Source organism: Hemicordylus capensis, chromosome 6 (assembly GCF_027244095.1).
Source record: "Hemicordylus capensis ecotype Gifberg chromosome 6, rHemCap1.1.pri, whole genome shotgun sequence".
In the NCBI taxonomy this organism is placed as follows: domain Eukaryota; kingdom Metazoa; phylum Chordata; class Lepidosauria; order Squamata; family Cordylidae; genus Hemicordylus; species Hemicordylus capensis.
In genome coordinates, this window is record NC_069662.1 from 85,217,542 (window position 1) to 85,241,188 (window position 23,647).

General features: G+C 42.4%; 1 protein-coding gene across 7 annotated transcripts in view; it reads right to left on the reverse strand.

Moving 5' to 3' along the window:
• The window catches only part of HECW1 (HECT, C2 and WW domain containing E3 ubiquitin protein ligase 1), a 332,618-nt gene that overhangs the window by 162,251 nt on the left and 146,720 nt on the right, over positions 1 to 23,647 (reverse strand). For all 7 annotated transcript variants that reach the window (XM_053261886.1, XM_053261892.1, XM_053261891.1 and 4 more), the window contains one exon: positions 1,987 to 2,081. In XM_053261886.1, coding sequence (XP_053117861.1) covers positions 1,987 to 2,081 — 95 coding nt within the window. The remainder of the gene's footprint in view (positions 1 to 1,986; positions 2,082 to 23,647) is intronic.

Genomic DNA, 23,647 nt, shown 5'->3' on the forward strand with positions numbered 1-23,647 from the left:
GGCCGATATCCTGACTAGGAAAGCAGGACACAGTGGGAGGCTGCTCTTAATAACAGTTGGAAGCTTCCCCACCACGAGATCTTGTAGGCAGGAACAGATTTTTGTTCATCATCCCTACTTCCGCAAGTGCTCTGTGCCTTCTGAAAATACGTCCTTGCGGGATATCAGGGATATATTTTTCCCTTTTCTGTGGCTGCTCCAGGGCTTTGGAATGCACTCTGTGCTGAAATAAAAGCATCTCCTTCTCTGTTTGCTTTTAGGAGGACCCTGAAGACACACCTGTTTTCCCAGGCTTTCAACTGAGATTGTATTTTAAAATTTCAATGTGTTTTAACATGTTTTTATCTATAATTTTTATCTTTTTATGAATTTTAAATGCGTTATATTGTATGTTTTAATTTTGTAAACCGCCTAGAGATTTTTATACTAGGCAGTATATAAATTCAATAAATAAATAATAAATAAAATATTTTTGGAAGGCACTGAGGGCTTCCAGAGGCAGAGAGGATCAGCAAAAATAGCTCCTCTACACATATACTGAAGTAGTGAGGAAGCCTCCAGCTGTGAGGACACAACCTTCCATTGCAGCCTCACTTCATCAGTCAGGATGTCAGCCACTACCTTCTACAATGAGTTAGCAATGCTAAACAAGGTTCAGTTCACTTGTTCTGTTTCAATGATTGGTCTCATTATAATTGTAATCTTAGCTGACTGCAATGCTAATTGTATTCCATAACATCAGGATCCAAGACAGACAGAAACTGTGGCAGTATAGCTTTAGAAATATGATCAGCAACTGGCAGCTCCGGAGCTAAAACTGTCCTGTGGCAAATGCCATTTAGCCCATTGACTAGGAAAACCAAAGACCCACAAACCCACCTCTGAAAAGGAGCATCCTTTTTCTCATCCTTTTCCTCTCCTACCTGACTACAGCCAGGAATGCAGCTCCATAGCCCGGGCTAAAAGCAGGATGATGGGCCTTAGGCTTACTCTGCGACAGAAGTAAGTGGAGGGAAAGGAAATCAATGTACTGTGCTCAGTGTAAAGGTAAGTTTCTGTGGGTTTAGGGAAGAAATTTTCTTTGATCCCTTGCTCTGCAGCTCAGCATAGCAACACCATTTGCTTGATTAATGTTGTTCTATTCTGCATGCATCAAATACAAATTACAGACATTTTCACACATGTAAACTCAGAGGTGAATAGATTTTATTGCCTTTTTAAATTAACAGGTCATCTCATTTGATATCCCTGTAAAATGTAACTGCTGGAATCTAATGTGAGATATTTAAATTTAACATGGGACCTATTGATTGTATGCCCCACAATGTTTTAATTAATTCACATTGGGCCACTCTACAATCCAGGTAATTCTGACTGGCAAGTCTGTGCTTTAAACACAGCATAATTATTCTCTTCTCCATAAAACAGCTTTTTATCACAAGAAGCAGAGTTGTGGTACTCTGAGTGAAAAATAAAAATAATTCTGCACCAAAGTAACTCAAGTTATGTTGCAAGCAAAGACCTATAGAATGTGCGCACACTACACAAATTTCCATGTTTTTCTTCTTTTACATAATATATTCTGCTAACCAGCAGCAGGAGCAAGAAGATATGGAGGGATCCAACCTCTGCATCCTGATCATTAGAAAACCTATCCAGTTATCTCTCTGATTCTGAAATGTCATCATACATTAGCTGCCCACTTTCAAGCATACCTTTGCAGCTGTAAGGGTGAGAACCATTTTAAAAAGCCACTGGCTTCTGAGAAAATCTGTGTTTTGTTCTATGCTTACATGGAATCATGAAATATGCAGTTCCATGAGAGATGCTATGCAATGACTGACAGAGGTAACTGACTGACAAAGGTCATCCCGCAAACCAGGCTTTTCAAGATTAAGGTTCTAAATATTGTAGAACCAAAAGCTGTAGCAAAAGGCAGCACAAAGTCACTGGACAAGTAGCGAAAAGAAGCAAGCGGTAACTTACAGGAGCTGCATTGTTCTTCACAGTCACACTGGGGGTCGTTGCTCGCAGTGCCCCACTCACTCCATGGTAGTATTTGAAGCAGATCTTTGTTTCAGCTTAAAAAAAAAAGATCTTGGATTAACAAGTAGCTATTGGTCTTTAACAGTTGAGTAAAACCAATCATATTGCAGAAAAATCCATCTCAGGTTATAGTATTTCTACTTGCCATATACAGTATGAGCAAGATTTAACTTTCAGGCCCCAGTCCAATTTCTCCTTGCCATTTATGAGTGAGATTTAACTCTCAGGCCCCAATCCAGAGGAAGTTAATAATGTTTAAATTGCACTGAAATGAATGGGCCTCAAGTGTGACAAACTCCCTCTGGAAGCCCCTACCTCTGATACTTGTACTGAAGCATGCTCAGACTTCCCTGGGTTATCGTCCACCACAACTAAATAGGGATCAAAACCCTGGTAGTGAGGGGAGAAAGAAAGGATGGACTCATACAACTGTTGATGAAGTAACGTGTGTTGATTGTAGGGCTGTGGGTGAGGAAGAAGAACTTGTGCCAGATATCAATTGACTCAAATGCAATAAATATTCATAGATTAGAATTTAGAAAGGTGTTTTCAGAGTAGAATGGTCCTGCCTCAAAATTACTGGTTCTTGATAACTGAAACAGGGCTCTCCTGAACATCCTCTAATTTTGATGTTTGCTTTGAAAGTAACACAGCTGACTTAGCCAAACAGATTGCCCCAGAAATATGCATCTTGCTAAGGCATTCACATTACTGTTCGGGGTCCTTTTGTTCTCAGAGCTCCTACTGCTTCTCAACACAATTTTCTTTCTTCTTCTTTGCCCTCACAGTTTTGGGACTCATTTGCCAACCACTATTGAATCAGATTAACCATCACAAACATCATCACATCAGAAACTGAGGCATGATGTCATGAACAAAATTCCATCAGTGGGAATAAATGCTAATGTGGGCAAAGGAGGCAAAGGAAGCGAAGACAAGGGGAAAATATGGCACTAATAACAGCATCAAAACAAGTCAAATCATGTTTGCAAAAGGATACTGAGAAATCACCAAATAGAGGCCACTTTTCAACACTCATGAAAAAATAGCTTTTTAAAAATGTAAGTTGTAGGCTCATCTCTATTGAAACTGTATTCAGACAGGGGCAGCAAAGATGCAGAAGTATCCTGTAGTATGAGAGCAAAAGCTGTTAAATTTGTTCCAGAAAGTAATCAAGTTGGGTGATCATGCTATGAAATATGCTGAACCATGCATTCAGACTGAATTCTCATTTTCTAATTTTCTCTACAGGAATTTTAACAGCTCAGCAGCCAACCCTTTTACTCACTTACCAGGCATCACAAAAAGCTGATATCATCAAAATAACTGCAACACACAACAGAGATGACACACAACAGAGATTAGACTGGCTCTCTAAATTACTCAGATTTGAGTTTTTCTTAAACTCCCCCTGCCTGAAGAGTAACATAAGAAAAAAAGGACTAAAGTACTATTTTTAAATACCCTCTTCACAAGCTGTACTCAGATAAATCCCATTAGTTGCCTATGCTGCAACAAGTGGTCCTGAAGACAAAAATCCTAGCCTTTTTAATTACCTGATACTGCCTTTGACAGGTTATGTACTGCTATATATTGGTGAGGAAACTAAGAATTTAATGCATAAAATGTAATCTGCCAGTAACAGCACAGACTGTTAAAATACTACAGCGGTGTTTTTCAAAATGTGTTGCAAGGAATTCCTTGGAAGCTAATAAGGGCTTCATCAAGGAGAAGTTCAATAATGGAAGACCAGCTTCCCTTAAGAAAGCTAGCTCTCCATTACTGATCTTCTGCCAGAATCTGTAGCTTCAGAGGGGTGTTGGGTGGCTTTCAAAATGCATTGTCAGATGATTGACAGTGACTGAGAAGCCCAACATGAACTGAATGTGTGCCGTCAATTATGTCCCAGAACAGTGGCATAGCAAGTCCCATGGCAGCCTGTGTTCCGCCCCCATTGCCCCTCACCATTCCTATGTGGGAGTGCCCTCTCTTGCTGCCTTCTCTCACCTCTCTCACTGTCACTGCCTCCACCATTACTTGACCAGCTCTCTTTCTCATCGCTCTAAGAGCCGGCCAGGTAATGATACTAGGCACACATGAGCCCTGATACCAACATTAGGGTACATGCATGCATGCATGCCATCACTTCCCAGGCAGCTCTTAGAGCGGTAAGCAAGGGGATGGGATGCTCACACAAAAGAGGAAAATCCTATCCCTGTTTGCCATCTCAAGAGACAGCCAGGTAATGGCAGTGGCAGGAGCAATGCGAGGAGAGGGGGAAGGAGGCAGTGGTGGAGGTTGCAGCAGGAGATGGTGGCAAGGCAGGAGGCAGTGGGGAGGGGTTAGTGTTAGCCCCCACATGGCAATAGAGGGGAGCTGAGGTGCAGCAAATGAGGGGCCCTTGGCGGCTTCTCATGATTAGGCGGCTCACATTCTTTGAACGCATCTGCACCCCTGCCCCAGAATCCTCTGCACATGCAGGGGTTCTACTGCAGATCCTCAGGGGATTCCTAATATGAAAAAGGTTACCTGAAGGCAGAAAGTTTAACCTTACTAAGGTTAAAAAACGAATTCCAGACATCATTTCAGTCTTCTCCTCCTCCTCTCCAATCAGAGTTTAACTTCACAGTGTTATTGTAGGTGTCTTGTGAAGGGGCCAAGGATTTTGATGGGGAAAGGAAGGAGGAATGCAAACTATGGGGAGAAAAGCACCTGAATCCTCTACAGAGCTGCTGTCTATCATATTTTGGAACATATGGAACAGCCATATATTATCTATCTATCTATCTATCTATCTATCTATCTATCTATCTATCTATCTATCTATCACATTTATATCCTGCTCTTCTTTTGAGGAGCTCAGAGTGGTGTACATGCTTATTTTTTATCCTCACAACAACCCTGTGAGGTAGGTTAGGCTGAGAGATACATGACTGGCCCAGAGACACCCAGTGAATTTCATGAATTTCAATATATTGGGCTGTTGTAATTATAACCTAACAAAGTGTTAGCTCGGGTCAAAAAATAAAGGTTAAGGGGAAAAGCAACGAAAGTTATAGAAAGTCTATTGGAGTCATTTTGCTTGCTTTTCAGGTCTTCAAGACAGAAGCACATGGAGTATTTCTCAGATGGGACCAATAGCCAGTGAGGGCACCACTGCAGGGTGGGGTGGGGGGAGAGACACCTTTAAGCATAAATTAGTAGGTGCTTACCTCCAGTACCGCTGCACTTGAAAGCTGCTCCAAGCAGCAGCGTGCCACTTAGTACCTCCTGCGGTGGGGAGTTGGCTGTGCCTGTGCCACTCACCTGGCCTCCGCACAGGTGAGTGGGGGAGCTGATCCCCTGCCACAGGGTGTGCTGGGCGGCACACCACTGCCCGGAGCAGCACCTACTAATTTACACTTAAAGGTGTCTCTCCCCCCCGCCCACCCTGCAGCAGTGCCCTCACCGGCCGCTACTGGATGGGACCATCCATGAAGTCTGTCATCCATTAAAGAGGCTAACAGAGCTGTGACCACAAATGAATGGCATATTTATTAAAAAGGGGCAAAGTGTGTGGCAAGCTGGGGAGGGAGTTAAAATGGTTTGCAAAAGTGTGGGGCATACTAAGGCCTCAGGAAATCCAATTGTCTACTCATCCATGATGAGTGAAAAATCATGCCTGATGGGTGGGTGGGTAGAATCCTATGAGTAGTGTCCCAACGTACCTCAAGGAGCCATCTAATGAGTAACATTTTTGCCTGGCTGGTGAATTAAGCCAACATTTCTTGGCCCCTGGGCATACTCTAGAGAAGACTTCAGTGGTGACTTCAAAGAACATTTAGGAGCACTGTTAGAATAACAGGGCTGAGGGGGGCCTGGCTCTTGTACATTTTTTTTTGTCAGCCCCCCCCCCTTTAGACTTCAGAAGGCTACAAGGGAGCAAATTTGACAAAAATTGGGAGGAAGTCAGGGAATGGGGCTTATGGTCCCCAGTCATTAAGGGCCCCATACCCTTTCCCCAATAACATGAGAATTGCTTGGGGATAGGGGAAGAGCTCTAAACAACTAACGGCAACAAGAGATATTTAAACACATACCTAACTCTCTGACTTAAATTAATGGGGACTCAAATGAGTTGTCGCTCATTTTTAACTCTGGCTGGATCTTGTTCAAAGTTTGTTTTTGTTTGTATCAAGAGGAACACATATGTGTGTGTGTGGTCCCAAAAGACATATCCCTACAGAGTCAGGCTGACATTTGACATAGGCTGTAGGAGCCAGCCCAGCCCACGTGTGATGTCCTAATTGTGTGTACACTTAGCCTTGCTAAAGTTGTCTCTGCGCCCAAAAGTGTATTTACTAATCAAGTTGTATTAATTCACCTCTGCAGTTTCCTTTTTTTATGAACAAAGATTTGTTTGACTTAAAAAGCAAACACTACTCAAATATAAATTTTCATCCAATTAATAGCAAAGACCTTGCACAAATATACCTTGGTAGATTTTGTGAAGATAAGTTAATATAATATAGCCAGGACAGTCTAAAAGTGTGCAGGGCAGATGTGCAAGGCCCCTCAAAGATGTTATTCCTTGTCCAAGAAGGCACCAGAAGCATATTGCTCAAGCAGCAACCCACCAACTCCACATGGCAAATTGCATTTGAAACAGAGGAGTTTCAAAAGCATTTCAAGTTATACAAGAGGAGCCTGCTGTTCTAAGAAAACAGTCCCCTTAGGCACAGACAAGCCTTTGGGTGTGCCTAAAGTAGCTCTCAGGATCCTGGCCCCTGTGAGGCAGCTTATTACTATAATCCATCTCACAGTAGCACTGTGGGAATGAACAGCATAAAGGCCTAGTTCCAAAGCGCCACCTTAGGCGAGCCCAACACCTTACACGTGCCCTGTAGTGGTTTTTTGCTATTTTGCTTTGAACAGCAAATTCTCATGTCACACTTCAGAAACATATATTCAAAGGCGCCTTAGGCATGCAGAACTAGTTCTTTGGATCCTGGCATAGGGCTGCAAAAGCACTATGAAGTGCTAATGAAATGTAACAAGACACAGCCAATAATATGCACACACTTGAAGAGAATGTCAATTAAAATGAGAGGTCAGACTACTAAGAAAAGCTTTAAACTACTGTCCTAAGTTCTGTTAAAATCAGTATTATTATTATTATTATTATTATTATTATTATTATTATTATTTCGATTTCTATACCGCCCTTCCAAAAATAGCTCAGGGCGGTTTACAAAGAGAAACAACAAATAAATAAGATGGCTCCCTGTCCCCAAAGGGCTCACATTCTAAAAAGAAACATAAGACACACACCAGCAACAGTCACTGGAAGTACTGTGCTGGGGGTGGATAGGGCCAGTTACTCTCCCCCTGCTAAATAAAGAGAATCACCATGGTAAAACGTGCCTCTTTGCCCAGTTAGCAGGGGTTATCCAGAGAATCCAGACAAAACTAAAAACAGAAGTTTCAAATGGCAGAAAAACTAAGCCTACATGAAATTTTACATAAGCAGACCATCTACTCTTAGAAACAGCATGGGTTTAACTTCTAAATCCCACTAATAATGGGTGCATTCTGCATCCCACTAAATTAAGCAAGGGTTAAGTTACTTGCTTAACCTTAACTTTAAGTTAAGTAGCTACATTACTTTAAAAACAACACACATTCCTATTCCCTTTTTGAATACAAGGAACTACCCATGTTTGTGTCATCACTAATTTTAAACTTGAGTGTCTTATCTATAAGTCTCAAGTAAGTGTTGGCTACTATTATCAGGACTCAACCAGAGGTGGCCAAACCCAAGTCTACATGTGGGCAGCATCTTCTCCAGATCCAGGTCCCTAGAGTTAGTGTTTTAACTGGAAACTGGAGCATGAAGTGCAGCAAACAGATGCTGAGTATGTATACCAGGCCTAACCAATCCAGAGGCTTCCAACGGCCCGCTACTCATAGAGCCCGATGCTGCACTCCTTTATTCCCTTAGGCACCACACTCCATGGTGCCTTGCCAGGCAAAGTTCTAGTCTCAGACCCTGAGTTCCTGGTTCAATCTCTAGAGTTCCTGGTTGATCCCAAACTAAAGTTCTATGGACACACGAGGTTTTTCTGTTGCATGAGGGAGATATGATGATGTTTGGAAATGTCCTCTTCCACTTATACCTCCCAAAACTATATTCCTGAGAGTTGGGGGACCCTCAGGGATATAGTTTTATGACAGTGCAGAGGGAAAGGGAGATCTTCAAAAACTGCCTCCCCTCACAGAACGGAAAAATGTGGAATGTCCATAGGAGGTTAATCTGGATGTCAGAAAATTACTTCATTTCTTGTACAACTTCATTTCTTGTACAACTTCAAGGCTATCGTTTTTTCTTTTCTCTGAAAGCATTCACTAGCTCAGGTAACCAAGGTCGCTGTCTCCTTTCAATTAGTGCTGATAGAAGATGCGTTGGCAAATCCATTCATCTCCCTCGAGATGATGCAATGTCCAAAAGTACTTGTGTGCATATCAGTTATCATACTAGAATGACAATTCCTAAAGTCTCCAGGGCAGAGTGAATAAGTTTCCATTTGCAGCCACATCAGGTCATCTTACACAATGTAACACATTTGGTATTACAAAATAAAGTAAAATAGAAAATAAGGAAAATTGTCCATTTGTAGGTGGAGGACTTCTTGCTGCCCCTTAGGATGCTTTGGTTTGATCTTTTCTTTTGATCTTTTCCTTAGGATGCTTTGGTTTGATCTTCTAAGCAGTAAACTAACTAAATAAAACAATGAACTATTGCTAATGAAGTGTGAATTCTTTATATACTGTAGATAGTTCCTGCAGCAAACTGCAGGATGACCATAGCTAACAGATCTGAAATGAAGCCTATGTATATGTAACTACATGCACAGTTGTTCAAACCATCACATTTCTCATTCCTTGCATTGTTCCCTCAGCTGTCTCCCAAATTGTCAAAATGCAATCTGCAATTTCCTCAGGGCAGGCTTCTGTATTATTTTGCTTTAGTTACTCTGAAAACCACTTTGGACAGTGATCTATAACTGTATGCGTGTATGACATCATTCTTGATCTGCATAAATATTTATATTCTCCTTTTTGCTCATTCTATTCTCTTTTTTTGCCAGAAATACACAAAAGACAAAGTCATTATAGTGGATGAAATTTATCTAAAATACTTCCCCACATTTCCCAGAACTGTGTCACAGGACCATGTTTTTACTCTTCTTGTCATTCTCCCATTCCTTTAGCTCTGCTCATCAAGATTAATCTCCTTTTTCTTTCTCTCACAATTCTACTTGCACTTTATAATCCTCTCTGCTGTTCTTTTGCTCAAAGGTCAGCTTGGCTTTAGAAGCTTAACTTTCACTAGAAGCCTAGATTTATTATCTTGGATATAAAAAGCAACAATGCCAAGATTAAGCCAGATCCCCAGCCTAGATTATCAAACTCTCTCAAATCTTTAGTGCACAGAAAAGCTAAAACCTTCTCCATTTGGAAACATATACCATGTACTTAATATTCAGTGTTTTCCTATGGCCCATCAAGGGAGGTTTGATAGACAATGGCCGAATTCAGAAGTAACACGAAACCGGAGGTTGGCGAACCCGCAGTTTCAATTTTAAACTGTAAATCTCACCGCAGACATTTGTCCAACCTCCGGTTCCGTCAAATTCCGGTTCCAGGAGAAGAGAGCCCCTCCCTGCTCCTCGGCCGCCAAGGCTGATTCCAGCAAGCTCCATGGCCAAACTGTGGGCAAAACATCACATCAGTGGAGCAATCGCAATTGGCAACAATCTGGAAGGGGGCATGCCAAGTGTGATCGTGCATTTTTGGAGATGCCATGCCATGCCAGCACTTCTTCTGACAGCGATGGCCCCATCACCCTCTAAAGAGCTCTGCACCAAAATAGTCTTGCACAAGCATGAAATCACGGGGGGGGGGATACTATTTCTCTATTACTCATGAAAGGGAAAGGACCATTAAGATTTTCTAGGAAGGAATATGTATAGGAGGGACAACAACAACAGCAACAACAAATATTTGTTTTCAACAAATAACTTTTGTTGAAACTTTTCAACAAAAGTTTCCAAAGTGGTTTACACAAAGAAATAATAAATATATAAGATGGATCTCTGTCTCTAAAGGGCTCACAATCTAAAAATAAACATAAGATAGACACCAGCACAGTCACTGGAGGTACTATGCTGGGGGTGGATAGGGCCATTTACTCTCCCCCTGCTAAATAAAGAGAATCACCACCTTAAAAAGTGCCTCTTTGCCAAGTTAGCAGGGGACGGCAAAGGATCGGGGGAGGGGTTCTGTAAAAGGTTGAACAGAAGCACTGCAACCCCCTTTGCACACACCCAAAGCCTTGCACACACTCAAAGATGTCATGTGTTGGACATTGGCTGCATGCACAGACAGGGGGAAACACCGGGTGCATGGATGGATCTTTAAACCCATTCAAAAATCCTGGGTTTAATCCGGCATTGTGCTGTATGCCAGCGATTTTGCTTGGCAACTCTCTCCTCACTGACAGTTCTTCTCAAGAGTTGTGAGGGGGTGTCCCCATGGCCTGACACTCTTGTGAGAGAGCTGTCCATCAGAGAAGGGGTTATTTTATCATCACACATAATTAGAGTTCGTAGCTGACACCCCTACCCTCTTCCTGCAGACGGCTCTTCTTATGAGTTGTGAGGGGGTATCTCCATAGCCTGGCAATCTCTTGAGCAAGTGCGGTACACCCTGGGTCAGCACCCATCTTTATCACAGAGAATATCATTATCTACCTTCTCAGAGATAATAATGTTGATCCTACTGCCCAACCCTGCACATGAATAAGCCTAGGGATTGCAAACCCCCAAGGAAATGGGATGGGGCCCCCTTCCCCAACTTTTCTGTGAAGAAAAAACAAACAGAACTTGGCTGCTCGAGAATCCCTGGCTAAACCCAACCCTGGGTCCACCCACAGCCATTTGTTCCCCTCCCAGTGCTGTGATGGGGTGCCCTGCTTATATTGACACCTGGAGTGTTTGTAACCATACATCATTGTCGCTTCATTCTCACGGAGCAAAGCACTTGGTGCTCATCCTGTCTTTCCGTCCCCTTTCCCTCCTGCTTGCCAGGTGGGGAGAGCAAGGTACAGAGTAGAAAGAGGGTATATCCCCGTGTGAGTGTGCCGCTTGAGAGGCTGACAAGCTTGGGATGGGACATGGCAGTTTCCCTGTTGCCGGGCAACTCCATAGCTGGTGACAGGATGGGCAGTGCTGGTGTCTGGAGAGATGGCCAGCGAGAAGCGCTGCAGCCATGGAGTGGCCACAATCGCGGGTGTGTCTGCACCACTGTCTCTATGATTGTGTATTCAAAATAGGAACAAAACCACAGTTATGGCATCATGTGGGATTGACGTGATGCTTCAGCAACCAAACCTCAGGTCTCAGCGGTGAACCTTACTGCAAACTGAAGGTTCAAACTGGAGCTTGGCAAGGCAAACTGCAGGTCACTCTCGGCTCAGAACTGCGTTTTCACCCATTTGGATGTAATAGAGTTGCAACAGGGAAACTATCAGGAAGTAGCTTACATGCGTGTACAAAGAAACAAGGAATAAAATGGAAAGAAAAGGTGCTGCATTTTAACTTGATAGCTGGTCTATATAGAAGCCCAATAAATTAAATCAGCACTGTATTCAACTTTGTGATAATACACTATGGGCAGATTACTGCTTCAAATTCTTTAATTATAGTGGACACCGATCACTGCTACGTGATTAAATTACTGCTTCCTTGTATTCATTCCTCACATGATTGCTCATAATTTTCTTGATATATTTCAGAGCTAAAATGTATTCAGGTCTGAGGGAGAGTATGAAGATGATAATGTCCACTTGGAGTTCTAATCAGTTCCTACCTCAGTACTGTTGAACACTATGCCTACACTATATGTTGCAGTCATAATGCAGCTTAGAAGACCACATTCCAAAAATTAAAATGCAATACATTTGATCGTTCACAAAATACCTTATGCTGCAATTGGAAAGTGGGGGAGAGAGATTCTTCTTCAGGGTATTTAATGCTAAGGAACTATCACAAAGCAAATTGGCACCAAACAATTTCATTAGTGCAGCACGGCATTTTCACCAGTTTTGATTTTGTGGGTTGAAAAGAAAACAACAACAACAACAACAACAACAACAACAGAGATGTCAGTGGAGTAGAATGTTGCCCACAAAATGGTTTTTAAAAAACAGAGACTATGTGAATATTCAGCTTTTTCCAATGCTGTTTAGCTCCACTGTTTCCGCAGACTGCTCACTCTTTGGTACAATTTTCCCTTGGCTGTTTTGTCTTCCTGCATTAGTCGCAGGTGATATCCCATCCAATCAGGAATCATGTACTGAATGGGATGGTATCACTATGATGATATCACCATTACGATGCCACCAGCAATCAGTAAACAGAGTCATAAAATACGTAAAATTATGTGACTGTGCAACCAGATTTAGCGACATGGTACAAATATGGAAGGTAAATGAGCACAATTGACAAATGCTGAAAAGGAGAAGCATTTTTCAGCACTGCAAAATATGTTTGTGCAGGGCCAGCTTAAGAGGTTGGCCAAAATGGCCCTGGCCATGGGTGCAGGGATTAATGGGTGCCGCTGAAAAGAGCCACCCACAGCCAAGGTGCCCAATTGCCCTATTCTGTACCCAGCTGGCGGGTTTGCCAGCTGGGTTTCCCCAGCCAGCATTTTAATTAAATGCTGACTGGGGAGGGATGGGAGAGAGTCCAAACGGACACTGCCTCTCCCAGGCAGTGGTCTCACCCCCTGCGTCTGATGTAAGATGCACAGGGCCCCCTTGAAGCCCCACTCCTGCATCTGATGTCAGACACAGGGAGTGGAGCCAATACCAGGGATGGGGCCCATCAGCCCTTCTTAGTCAGTGGTTTGTGGAATCACTGGCCAGGGGGCTGTTTTCCCTCCCTGTCTCTGGTGTCAGAAGCAGTCTGATGTCAGAAGCAGGGGCTAGGCTTGGTGGTGCGCTTGTGCTTTTAAAGGGTGCGGAGGACTATTTTGATCAAGGGCACCACAATCCCTTGAGCCAGCACTGTGTCTGTGGAAAACCTGTGTTTATCTCCACACTGGAGCAAACATATTATATGTCCCTAAACAATCACTGAGTAATTTATTTTAAAAAAGAAATTTCTTCATATACATTTAATTATTTGTTTTTTAGATTTATACACTGTTCTTTCCAATAGGTTCCTTTGTTTCCTGGATTGTTCTTTGCTTTGAATCATGCAGAGCTACTGGTGAAGTTTACATTTTTGCACACTATTGATTGGAGAATGTAGCCAAATGAACAGAGTGCAATATTCTACTACTTTTCAGGCCTTGGGCAAGAGGAAATGGGATAATTGAAATCTACTTAGAGCATATGCAATCAGACAATCTGGCTCAAGGCATAATTTTTTACCCGTGTATTAGTACTAGAAAAAGGTTGCCTTTTATTTATTAGATCACTTGACAGTTTTGTCAAGCATTGATGTTTTGGCCAAGGGTCAGGTTGCACTTGTATATGCCATATCTGAAGCTAAGCTCTTATTTCGCAGGGGGAAAGTAACTGGCCCTTTCCACCCCCAGCACAGTACCTCCAGTGACTGTTGCTGGTCTTATGTTTCTTATGTTTCTTTTTAGATTGTGAGCCCTTTGGTGACAGGGATCCATCTTATTTATTTATTTGTTATTTCTCTGTGTAAACCGCCCTGAGCCATTTTTGGAAGGGCAATATAGAAATCAATCAATCAATCAAATCAATCAATCAATCAAATAAATAAATGCTCACTAAATCCAACATTATGTTCTCTCAAACAATACAATTTGCAGAAGTTTGAATATTTCCACTTAAATCCACACCGTAAAAAACAAGGCCAGTTCTATTAATCACTGCATATTCATCAGACTTCAGAATCAATATGCACACATTTCCTTTATCTTTTATCTCAACTACACATCTTATGATATTTTTAGCCTAATATTTCCATGGCAACAAGGCAAGGAATGGTCCATTTGAGAAGACAGATGTGTCAGAGCTGTGTAGCTGGGGATTTCAAAAGTGTACTCTAAGCTGTTTTTCCAGCACTTACTACATCTTCCAGTCTTTTGTCATAGCATCATTTGTTGGCTCTTGTTTCTTCTGGTCAAAGATGAATGCATTTGAGGGTGATTAAAAAGCACTTCTCATGTTATGCTTTTTGTTCACAGGAATGAACTCAAGCTAAAATTATTAAAAAATGAAGGATTTATGTCCATTTCAACCCCCAACCCCAATTTAAAAAAAATGTTTCTATCTGATTTGTAAGAGGACAAGTGTATTAATCCTTTCCATGTTATAACTATGATAAGCACTAGCAATGCAAAATATCTCCATTTTGAGAAGAATTCATTTGTCTTGGACAATCTGCATCAGGATGAAAACTTCTCTCTCATCCTAACCTACTTCACAGGTTTGCTGTGAGGAGAAACTTAACTATGCACACCACTCTGGGCTCCTTGGAAGAAGCATGGAATATAAAACCGCCCTGAGCCATTTTGGAAGGGCGGTATATAAATCTAAAAATAAATGAATAAATAAATAAATAAATAAATAAATAAATAAATAAATGAATGAACGAACGAACGAATAAGGAATATAAATAAATAAATAAATAAATAAATAAATAAAAATCTAACTTGAATTCTTTGAATGTTCAAAGAAAAATAAAATATTTGGAATAATTTATAAGGCAAATTACTGTCCTTCACCAAATCCTGCAAGGAGGAACACCACACTTTTCTTCTTCGTTTTGGCAGCAACGGAAGGGAGAAGGAATAGGACCCACTTTCATAGTCATTACCTTCACTAGCATAGTGTCATTGGCATGACCCACAGCTACGTTTTTGATAGCTCCTGCCACCACCACGGCTGCTAGCCTCTATCCACCCACTTACCTGCCTGCCTAGCCCCTACTCAGCTGCAGACTCAACGCCTCCCTATCTGTCATGGTCTAATAATATCACCATGTGGTGTCAGACAATGTCATTAGAACACATTGCAGCTAGTAAAAGGAGGCAAACCAGTGGCAACAGGTCCACAGCCAACCAGGGGCCACAGAAGGGGTGAGGGAGGCAGGCAGGCCCTACTGGACAGCCTGTATGCTACACACAGTCGCTCAATGACTGATCCACCCCTGTGCTCCTTCTTGATGGGATTCTTGTGAGAGGCAGGAGTGAGGTTTACAGAAACCTGAGTTCTGCAGCGCTCAGTCAACTAGCCAGTTCACACATGAAGGCAAAGCACTTGGTCTACAGCAGTAGACACTTGGGAGTACAGCAATGCAAAAAATAAAGGTATATAAGTTAAAAATGCAATGCAATGAAGTGAATTGGTTATTCAACATTTAATGGATGGTAGGTAAAGGGGGATGCTGAACAAACCAATTTCATTTTAAAAGAAAATTTGTTTGAAGTAACACAAAGTTTTTTAAAAAGTGTTAAATCTGGATTCACACGTGCAAGTCAACACAATGACTTGCTCACGAGTCCACATGAGAGGTGGGGTCTGGGGAGTTTGGCTTAAAAGGATGAGGCAAGCCAGAGGCAGTGAGGAAGACTGCAGGACTAGAGGTCGGCGACTCTTCATCCATCTGAATCTCCCTGGCCTGAGGCAGGAGATTTGCTGAACTGGCCCTGCCTCCTCCCTTCAGCCTTGACCAGCAGAGAAGAATGGCTGCTGGAATTCCTTCTACCAGCATGAGCCATGGTCCTGATTGCTCTGGTAAGCCGCAGCTATGTGGGGACCAGTTTCATCAGCCAGACTCCAGAGTCCACGTAAGAGGTAGGGTCTGGGGAGTTTAGCTTGAAAGGACTTGGGCAAGCCACTGGCACAGCCATGGGCTGCTTGCAGACAGACGCTGAAGCCAGATGCCAAAAGGGGCCAGCCTTTGGTGCCAGGTCTTCAGTGTGGGACTAAGGGTTGAGGGGAGGTTATGCTCAAGGTTCTTCAGTTTTACTTCTTCTTTTTTTGTTCTTTTGTTTTAGAGGTTTGTGCCAGGCTGCCCATAGGGAGTTGTCTGGGCTCTCTTGTTAAGGATGGAGCAGGGCATGCATTCGATGAGATTGGGGCAGCTATCTCAGTTGTGGTGGGGAATAGAGGATTGGGCGTTGGCAGGCCAGCATACTATTACAGGGGTCCAGTAATTTGTTTACTGTTTTCCCTCCCAGCAGCCCTGTCAGCTCTCGGGCCTTGGGGAGTAGTTCCAACTCCTCACTGAACCTAACCATGATCCTTTGTAATGCCAGGTCAGTTCAAAATAAGATCAAAATCATCCACAATTGGATTGTGGATGAATGCGCCAACCTGGCTTGTATAACAGAGACCTGATTGGGGGAGGCAAGTGGTCCTTTGTGGGCCCAACGTCTTCCCCCAGGGTAGTCTGTTGCTGAGCAGGTTAGGGGAAGTGGACAGAGGGGTGGAGTGGCTGTGGTCCATAAGAATAATATCTCCCCTAACAGGATCCCTGTGAGAGGACTGACTTATATTGAGTGTGTGTACCTTAGGTTGAGGACTCAAGATTGACTGAGGATTCTGTTGGTGTCCAAAACCATCCACCCTGCTGCCTAACAGACTCCCTAACTGAACTGATCACTGAGCTGGTGTTGGAGTTGCCCAGACTTTTGGTGCTGGGTGATTTCAACGTCAACTTTAGAACTGGTTTGTCTGGTGCTGCTCAGGAGTTCATAGCAGCCATGACAACTATGAGTCTATCCTAATTAGTCCTAGGACCTAAGCATGTTGCTGGTCACTTGGTGGATTTGGTTTTGATTGGATCGGGGGGTGTTCCCACAGTCACATCTGACCCCTGCAGGGGTGGTGGACCTATTAGAATGGTCCACCCAAGAAGGCTGTTGGATCCAGTAGGATTCCAAAAGGCATTGGAGGGTTTTGGAGTTGGTTCTGCTGGTGATTCTGTCTGATTCTGCTGGTGATTCAGACACCCTGGTGGATATCTACAACAGGGAACTTACCAGGGCAGTAGATATGATTGCTCCTAAGTGTCCTCTCTGACCCTCTTCAACATCAACTCCATGGTATACAGCAGGAGCTACAGGAGCTGAAGTGCCAAGGTAAATGACTGGAGCGCAAATGGAGGAGGACTTATCTTGAATTCGATAAAACACAGCATAGAGCCCATTTGAAAGCCTATTGCTGTGGTAATACATGCAACAAGGAAGTGATTTTATTCTGTGTGTATTGCATCTGCAAGTTCTCGTCCAGTGGAGCAGTTCTAGGTTGTTAGAGGTTTAATTCAAGAACCTTCTGTTTCAAAACTGTTTCTGGAAACAATGCCTCACAGTGACACATTCAATGAGTTCTTTGCAGATAAAATATCTCACAATCGGACTGATCTGGACTCCAATATTTCTGCAGGAACACTTAGCAAGGTGTCTAGCAATCCCTCTTGTGAGATTAGATTGGATCAGTTTCAGTTTGCAACTCCCGAGGATGTGGACAAGCTGCTTGGAGTGGTACAGCTTACCATCTGTTGTTTGGATGCTTGCCCAACATGGCTGATTCCATCTTGCAGGGAGGTTGTTGATTGAGCTGGCCTAGTTGATATCATTAATACCTTAATGAGGGAAGGCAGGATGCCACTGATTTGAAGGAGGCAGTGGTTAGATCTCTTCTTAAGAAGCCCACTCTGGATTCCCTGTTGATGGATAATTATAAGCCAGTCTCAAACCTCCCATGGTTGGGTAAAGATGATTGAGAGGGTGGTGGCTGACCAGCTCCAAATGGTCTTGGAGTAAAAAGATTATCTAGACCCATTTCAGGCTGGCTTTAGGGTGGGCTATGGGTTGAGATGGGCTTGTTTGGCCTGATGACCTTCGCCAGAGAACTGACAGAGGGAGTGTGTTGGTTCTTTTGGATCTCTCAGCGGCTTTCAATACCATCGCCCATGGTATCCTTCTGGAAAGCATGAGGGATTTGGGAGTAGGAGGCACTGTTCCATTCCTATGTCTTGGGTAGATTTCAGATGGTGGTGCTCGGTCACAGTTGCTCTTCTAAATGGGAGCTACAATATGAAGTCCCTCAGAGCTCCATTCTGTCACCAATGTTTTTTTTAACATCTGCATGAAACCACTGGGTGAGGTCATCAGGGGATTTGGTGCTGGGTGTTATATTGATAAGTTGATGATACCTAAATCTATTTCTCCTCGTCATCAATATCAGGAAGTGGTGTTGGCTCCTTAAATGCCTGCCGACAGGCAGTAATGGGCTGGATGAGGGATAATAAACTTCAGCTGAATCCAAGCAAGATGTAAGTGCTCATTGTTGGGGGTCATCATCTGCAAGACAGGATAGAAATTCCTGTTCTGAACGAGGTTACACTCCCCCAGAAAGAACACGTTCATAGTTTGGAAGTGCTCTTGGACCCTCATCTCACCCTGGTGCCTCAGGTTGAGGCTGTGGCCAGGAACGCTTTTTACCAGCTGCGACTGATTTGACAACTCCACCCATTCCTTGAGGAGAATGACCTCAAAACAGTGGTACACCAGCTGGTAACTTCCAGGTTGAACTACTGCAATGTACTCTATGTAGGGCTGCCTTTGTACATACTTCAGAAATTTCAGTTAGTCCAAAATGTGGCAGCCAGATTGGTCTTTGGGTATCCCATAGAGACCACATTATGCCTGTTCTTAAACAGTTGCACTCGTTGCTGATGTGTTTCTGGGCAAAGTGCTGGTTATTACCTTTAAAGCCCTGAATGGCTTAGGTGCGGGTTACCTGAGAGAGCGCCTATCTCTGAAAGATCCCATTGATAACATTACGAAGCGACTGTCTTTGGATGCCACTGGTTCATTTGGTGGTGACCTGGGATTGGGCCTTCTCAGTTTTTGCCACTGGGCTGTGGGATGTGCTCCCTGCGGACATGAAGGGATTATCTTCCTTGGAGGCCTTTATGAGAGCCTGAAAGACCCAGGCTTTTCCGGGCTTTTATCCTGGCTTTTAATATCTAGTTTTAATTTTAATCTGGTTTAAATGTGTTTTTTAATTTGAATTGTTTTGTTATGTGCTTTTGATTTAAATGTAAACAGCCCTGAGCCACTTTAGGAAGGGTGGTATATAAATCAAAATAAATAAATAATAATTTTAAAATGTGACAGCCATTATATATTGGACTGGCCTGTGTGAGCTGTAGCTGATCATCCTTTCAAAATGACCAATTTAATCATAGCAACTATTAAGACCAGAGATGCCCACAGTGAACCTATTCAAATCATTTCTACCACTATTCACCAGGTGTGGTTTGAATCACACCCTGGTTCCACTGATGGTTTTGGCTTTTCTATGGACACAATTTTTAGTATTCCACTACTGATTTCTGGCCAGCTTGCCAGGGTTAATTGAAACAATCTGTGAACCTCCAAAATAGGTTAAACAGAAACCACATTATTCTACACAACAACCAATTCACACAAACATCTCTACTGTAATTATCACACTGAAGGTATTCCATGACATTTGGTATTTCATTTGTTCTCAGAACTATGAATTCTAAGAGTACTTCAGTATGTTCGCATTCTACCTGTGTAACTCCTATTAGCATTTATTAGCCTGTGGAAAAATAGAACTCTCCTACAATATACTTTTCCTCCCACGGAGAAACTGCCAGCTGGTAGAAATTTCCCTGAAAACTGAATGAATCAAGCAACATCCTGGTTCAAGCAGATAAAAACTCACTGTAACCATGGAAGCTGCACCTATCCATTCAGTTACCAGGTAACAATATCTGGTTTGGAGGTCATCAATTACCAGTTTCTATAATGAGCTATTGCCAATTAGGCTTATCCTATCATCAACTATAGTTCAGAAGTGAATTTGGTACATTCAAATCTGCTGGTACTTGTTGCATAATTTAAAATAGGCTTTCCAGTGGCTATTTTTAAAGAAACACATTCTGAAGTTTTCCATCTATCACAAAAGTCTGAGTACTACTGAACATCATTATAGCCTCCAAAATAAGGCAGTAATTATGGAAGCATCTATGGCTGTGAAGGATTTAGGGATGTGCAAACTGATTCAGATACATATCGATTTATACCCGAATCTAGCTGATTCGAGTGATTTGGAGACAAAACAAATCACCCCTGTGGTCCATTGGCTAGATTCGGGTACAAATCAAATCAGGCCTGATTCGATTTGAATTGATTCAAGGTTCGGATCCCTCCTATTAATTCCCTCAGATTCCCAGCTTTCATTTTATAAAATAAGCTACGCTCTAGCCCTTGTAGAAGTGGAGTTTTGGAGCAAAATGTGTGGTCACTATTTTTGATTCTTTGGTGTGTAATAAATTTCCCTCAATGAATCCCTATGAGGATTCATTACACACCTTCATTTTTTCTATTCATTTTGACTGTCTTTGGACAGTACCAACTGTCAACTGCCAACATGAACAGAAGAAATGAACTAGTCAAAATGAATAGAAGAAATGAAGGTGTGCAATGAATCCTCATAGGGATTCATTATTAGGAAAGGTTATTATACACCAAAGAATACAAACACTTGAAAAATAGTGACTGCACATTTTGCTCCATAACTCACTTCTACAAGGGCTAGAGCTTAGCTTCCTCCCCCTGCCCCCGCCACATTAAAGCTGGGGGTCCATGTTAGGGTGACAGATAGGGCAACTTTTCTTTTTTTAAGTGAAAGCTGGGGATCCATGTTAGAGTTAGGATATGGCAACTTCGAATCCCCATTGTTTCCTATGGCAGAAATGTTCAAAATCAGTAAAAACTTTAAAAAAAAACTTTAAAAATCAACCAAGTGTCCCACTGCCCTGAAATTTGGGTGGTAGGTGGCATCCATGGGGACATACCTGCCCCCCCAAATATGGTGCCCCTAGGACCTTGTTAAGTGGTCCGAATCGGTCTGAAGCCAAATCAAATCAAAGCAAATACAAATTGAATCTGGGGTGATTTGGAGGGGGTAGATTTGGATACAAAACAAATCAGGGGTGATTTGTTTTGGGCACAAATCGAATAAAAAAAATCAATTTGTGCACATCCCTACAATGATTCCTTTATTAACCCACTTTTAACGGTTTCTAACTCTTCCACAAAATATGGATGCACACTAGCTGTCAAGCCAGCGTAAATCATTTCACACTGAAACCATATCCCCCAACCCTTATCTTAAGATGTTCAGAATCTCTTCCCCACTCCACCTAAGTCATGGAAATATAAAAGAGAGAATGAATCCTATTCCACTATCTCATAAGTGGGAAAAACTGTATAATTTTAAAGGCAGTATATGGTTTAAATTCCTCAGCATGCAAGACCCTGGCATTAAGTCTGCCTCATGGCAGATGGGGAAATGCTATGCATGGATTCTTAAAAGATTAATCCCAGCTCAAAACTTCTTATTCTGATGTCCTCAGTTCTATAGCAGATAGTGGGTTCAGATCTGTTATTTGCATTTTTGTAAATCAGCAATAATTCCAATGAAGAGCATGATTAATACAAAACAAAAGGTATTCATGCTTTACATATAACACACAAAAGGCTGGTGAAATTCTCACTCTGATCTGATGATGATGATGATGACGATGACGACGATGAACTCGATTACTATACTGCCCTTCCAAAAATGTCTCAGGGGAGTTTTGTCCAAGTACCACCAATTTATTCTGTGAGGAAACACCAAGTTTCCCCACAGCACACAAACAACTTTCAACTCGACAATGCCACATACATAATCATATACATAAGATTATGATTATGCAAATTAGGTTATCTGGTCACGCTAGAGGAATCTAAGGAGGTGGTATGTCAGGCTCTCCCTTCTGCTGTTTTAAACGGCCATTGACAACTTTTTTTCAATGAGGCTTCCTTTTAGATCAGTCAAACTATTATTTGTTTTATGCTTCTGCTGCTTTGATAATGTTTTTACTGTATGTTGCTGCTGCTTTTATACTGCTTTTATTATTTTTGTGTTTATTGTGCTTTATGGTTTTTAATTGTTTGTTGATTGTAAGCCACCTGGTGTTTGTTTTAACATGGAAAGGCAGATAGTATCCAGACTGGGAAGTTGAGTGAGAAAGACAAAAATGCTCTGCAAAAGCACTATATAGAGAGAGTGGACATGCGTAGGGATAAGGAAGCAAAGAGAGCTACCACTCCCCCCCCCCCCCCCGCAATAGCAACCTTTTCTGACAGGCATATGGACACAGAATCAGCTTCTCCTAGCAAGGAAATGCAATGATGGATGCAAGCAGTGCCCCTTGAATTTCTCCTTGTCATGCAGATGTTAACAGCAGAAAGCCTCTGTGAGAAAGAAAGAAAACAACAACTCAAAATCTCAAATCTCTGTTGGTTAAGAGCAACAGAGAGGGCTTTCTCTCTATGAATTGGGGAAGAATTAAAGCACACAAGCTTTAGAGCCCCAACAGTGCATCATTCAGGGTACAGCACACATCTTCATCTTTTCTGAAAGTAGCAGGTATCTCCCAGATGCAAGCTAATCCTGCTAACATGGGTGAGGAAATAATTGGAAAGACTAGTTCAGGACTTAAAAAATAGAGGCAGTGAATGCTTGGCAGTGCATTCAGAAGAATATACTCAGAGGAGTGCATTTAAGTAAGCAGCATAATGAAATCACACTGTATAATTTAATGAAAAAACAGCGTACAGCAGAATCTTCCTTAGAGTGATTTCATTAAGAAACAATTACAGAAAAGCATATTCTAGTAAGAAATTTCTTTTATTCCAAGTCCAGACGCTTCATATCTGTCTCACTATACATACTGAAAGTGCTTTGTACAACTGTTATCTTCTATTCCCTGCATCCTGAGAAAGATCTTGCAAGACAGGAATCTATTGGATTTTTTACAGGTTTTGGTGGGATGGTGGTGGTGGAAATTACTGACCTTCAGATTTAAGAAGCAATTTGTCCTCAACAATGGTTCAATTCTCACGAATGCCAGGAGTGGGTGAGTTGGGGGAAAGACTCTAAAAAGCATACCTTCCCTGCAGACAATAGAGGGATTGGTGGGGGGAGCACACTCCACACTCCAAAATGAGCAGCCCTGCTCCCTGAAGCATAGAGCAGGGAGGAGGAATACAGGCCAGAACTTGTTCCAGCCTTCATGAATCCTACAATGCAACATGTGCGTTGCATTGAGGGATTCCCCTCAAGAGATGGGCACACTAGACGCCCGTTTCTGTGTCTTCTGGGAATAAACATAGCCCCAGTGAACACATAAGCAGTTAGCCTGGGGAAAGAGAGTGCTTGCTCCCTTAACCTTGGCTAACAGCCGGGGTAAACACGGGGCTAGACAGCACTGGCCCGCCAGGATCGAGCATGATCCTGGCAGTTCTCACACGCAGCCTAATCTGGGCTGGGTGTCCTTAGCCCAGGTTAGGCTGCATGTGAAAACAGACTCATTTAGTGTTTCTTTCCACTATTACCTATTACAGCACCTTCAAATTCCATCAGATGCTTTAGACAAACCATAGCTCCAGTCCTAGAAGCACTTCTGTGGTAATTAGCTTCCCACTT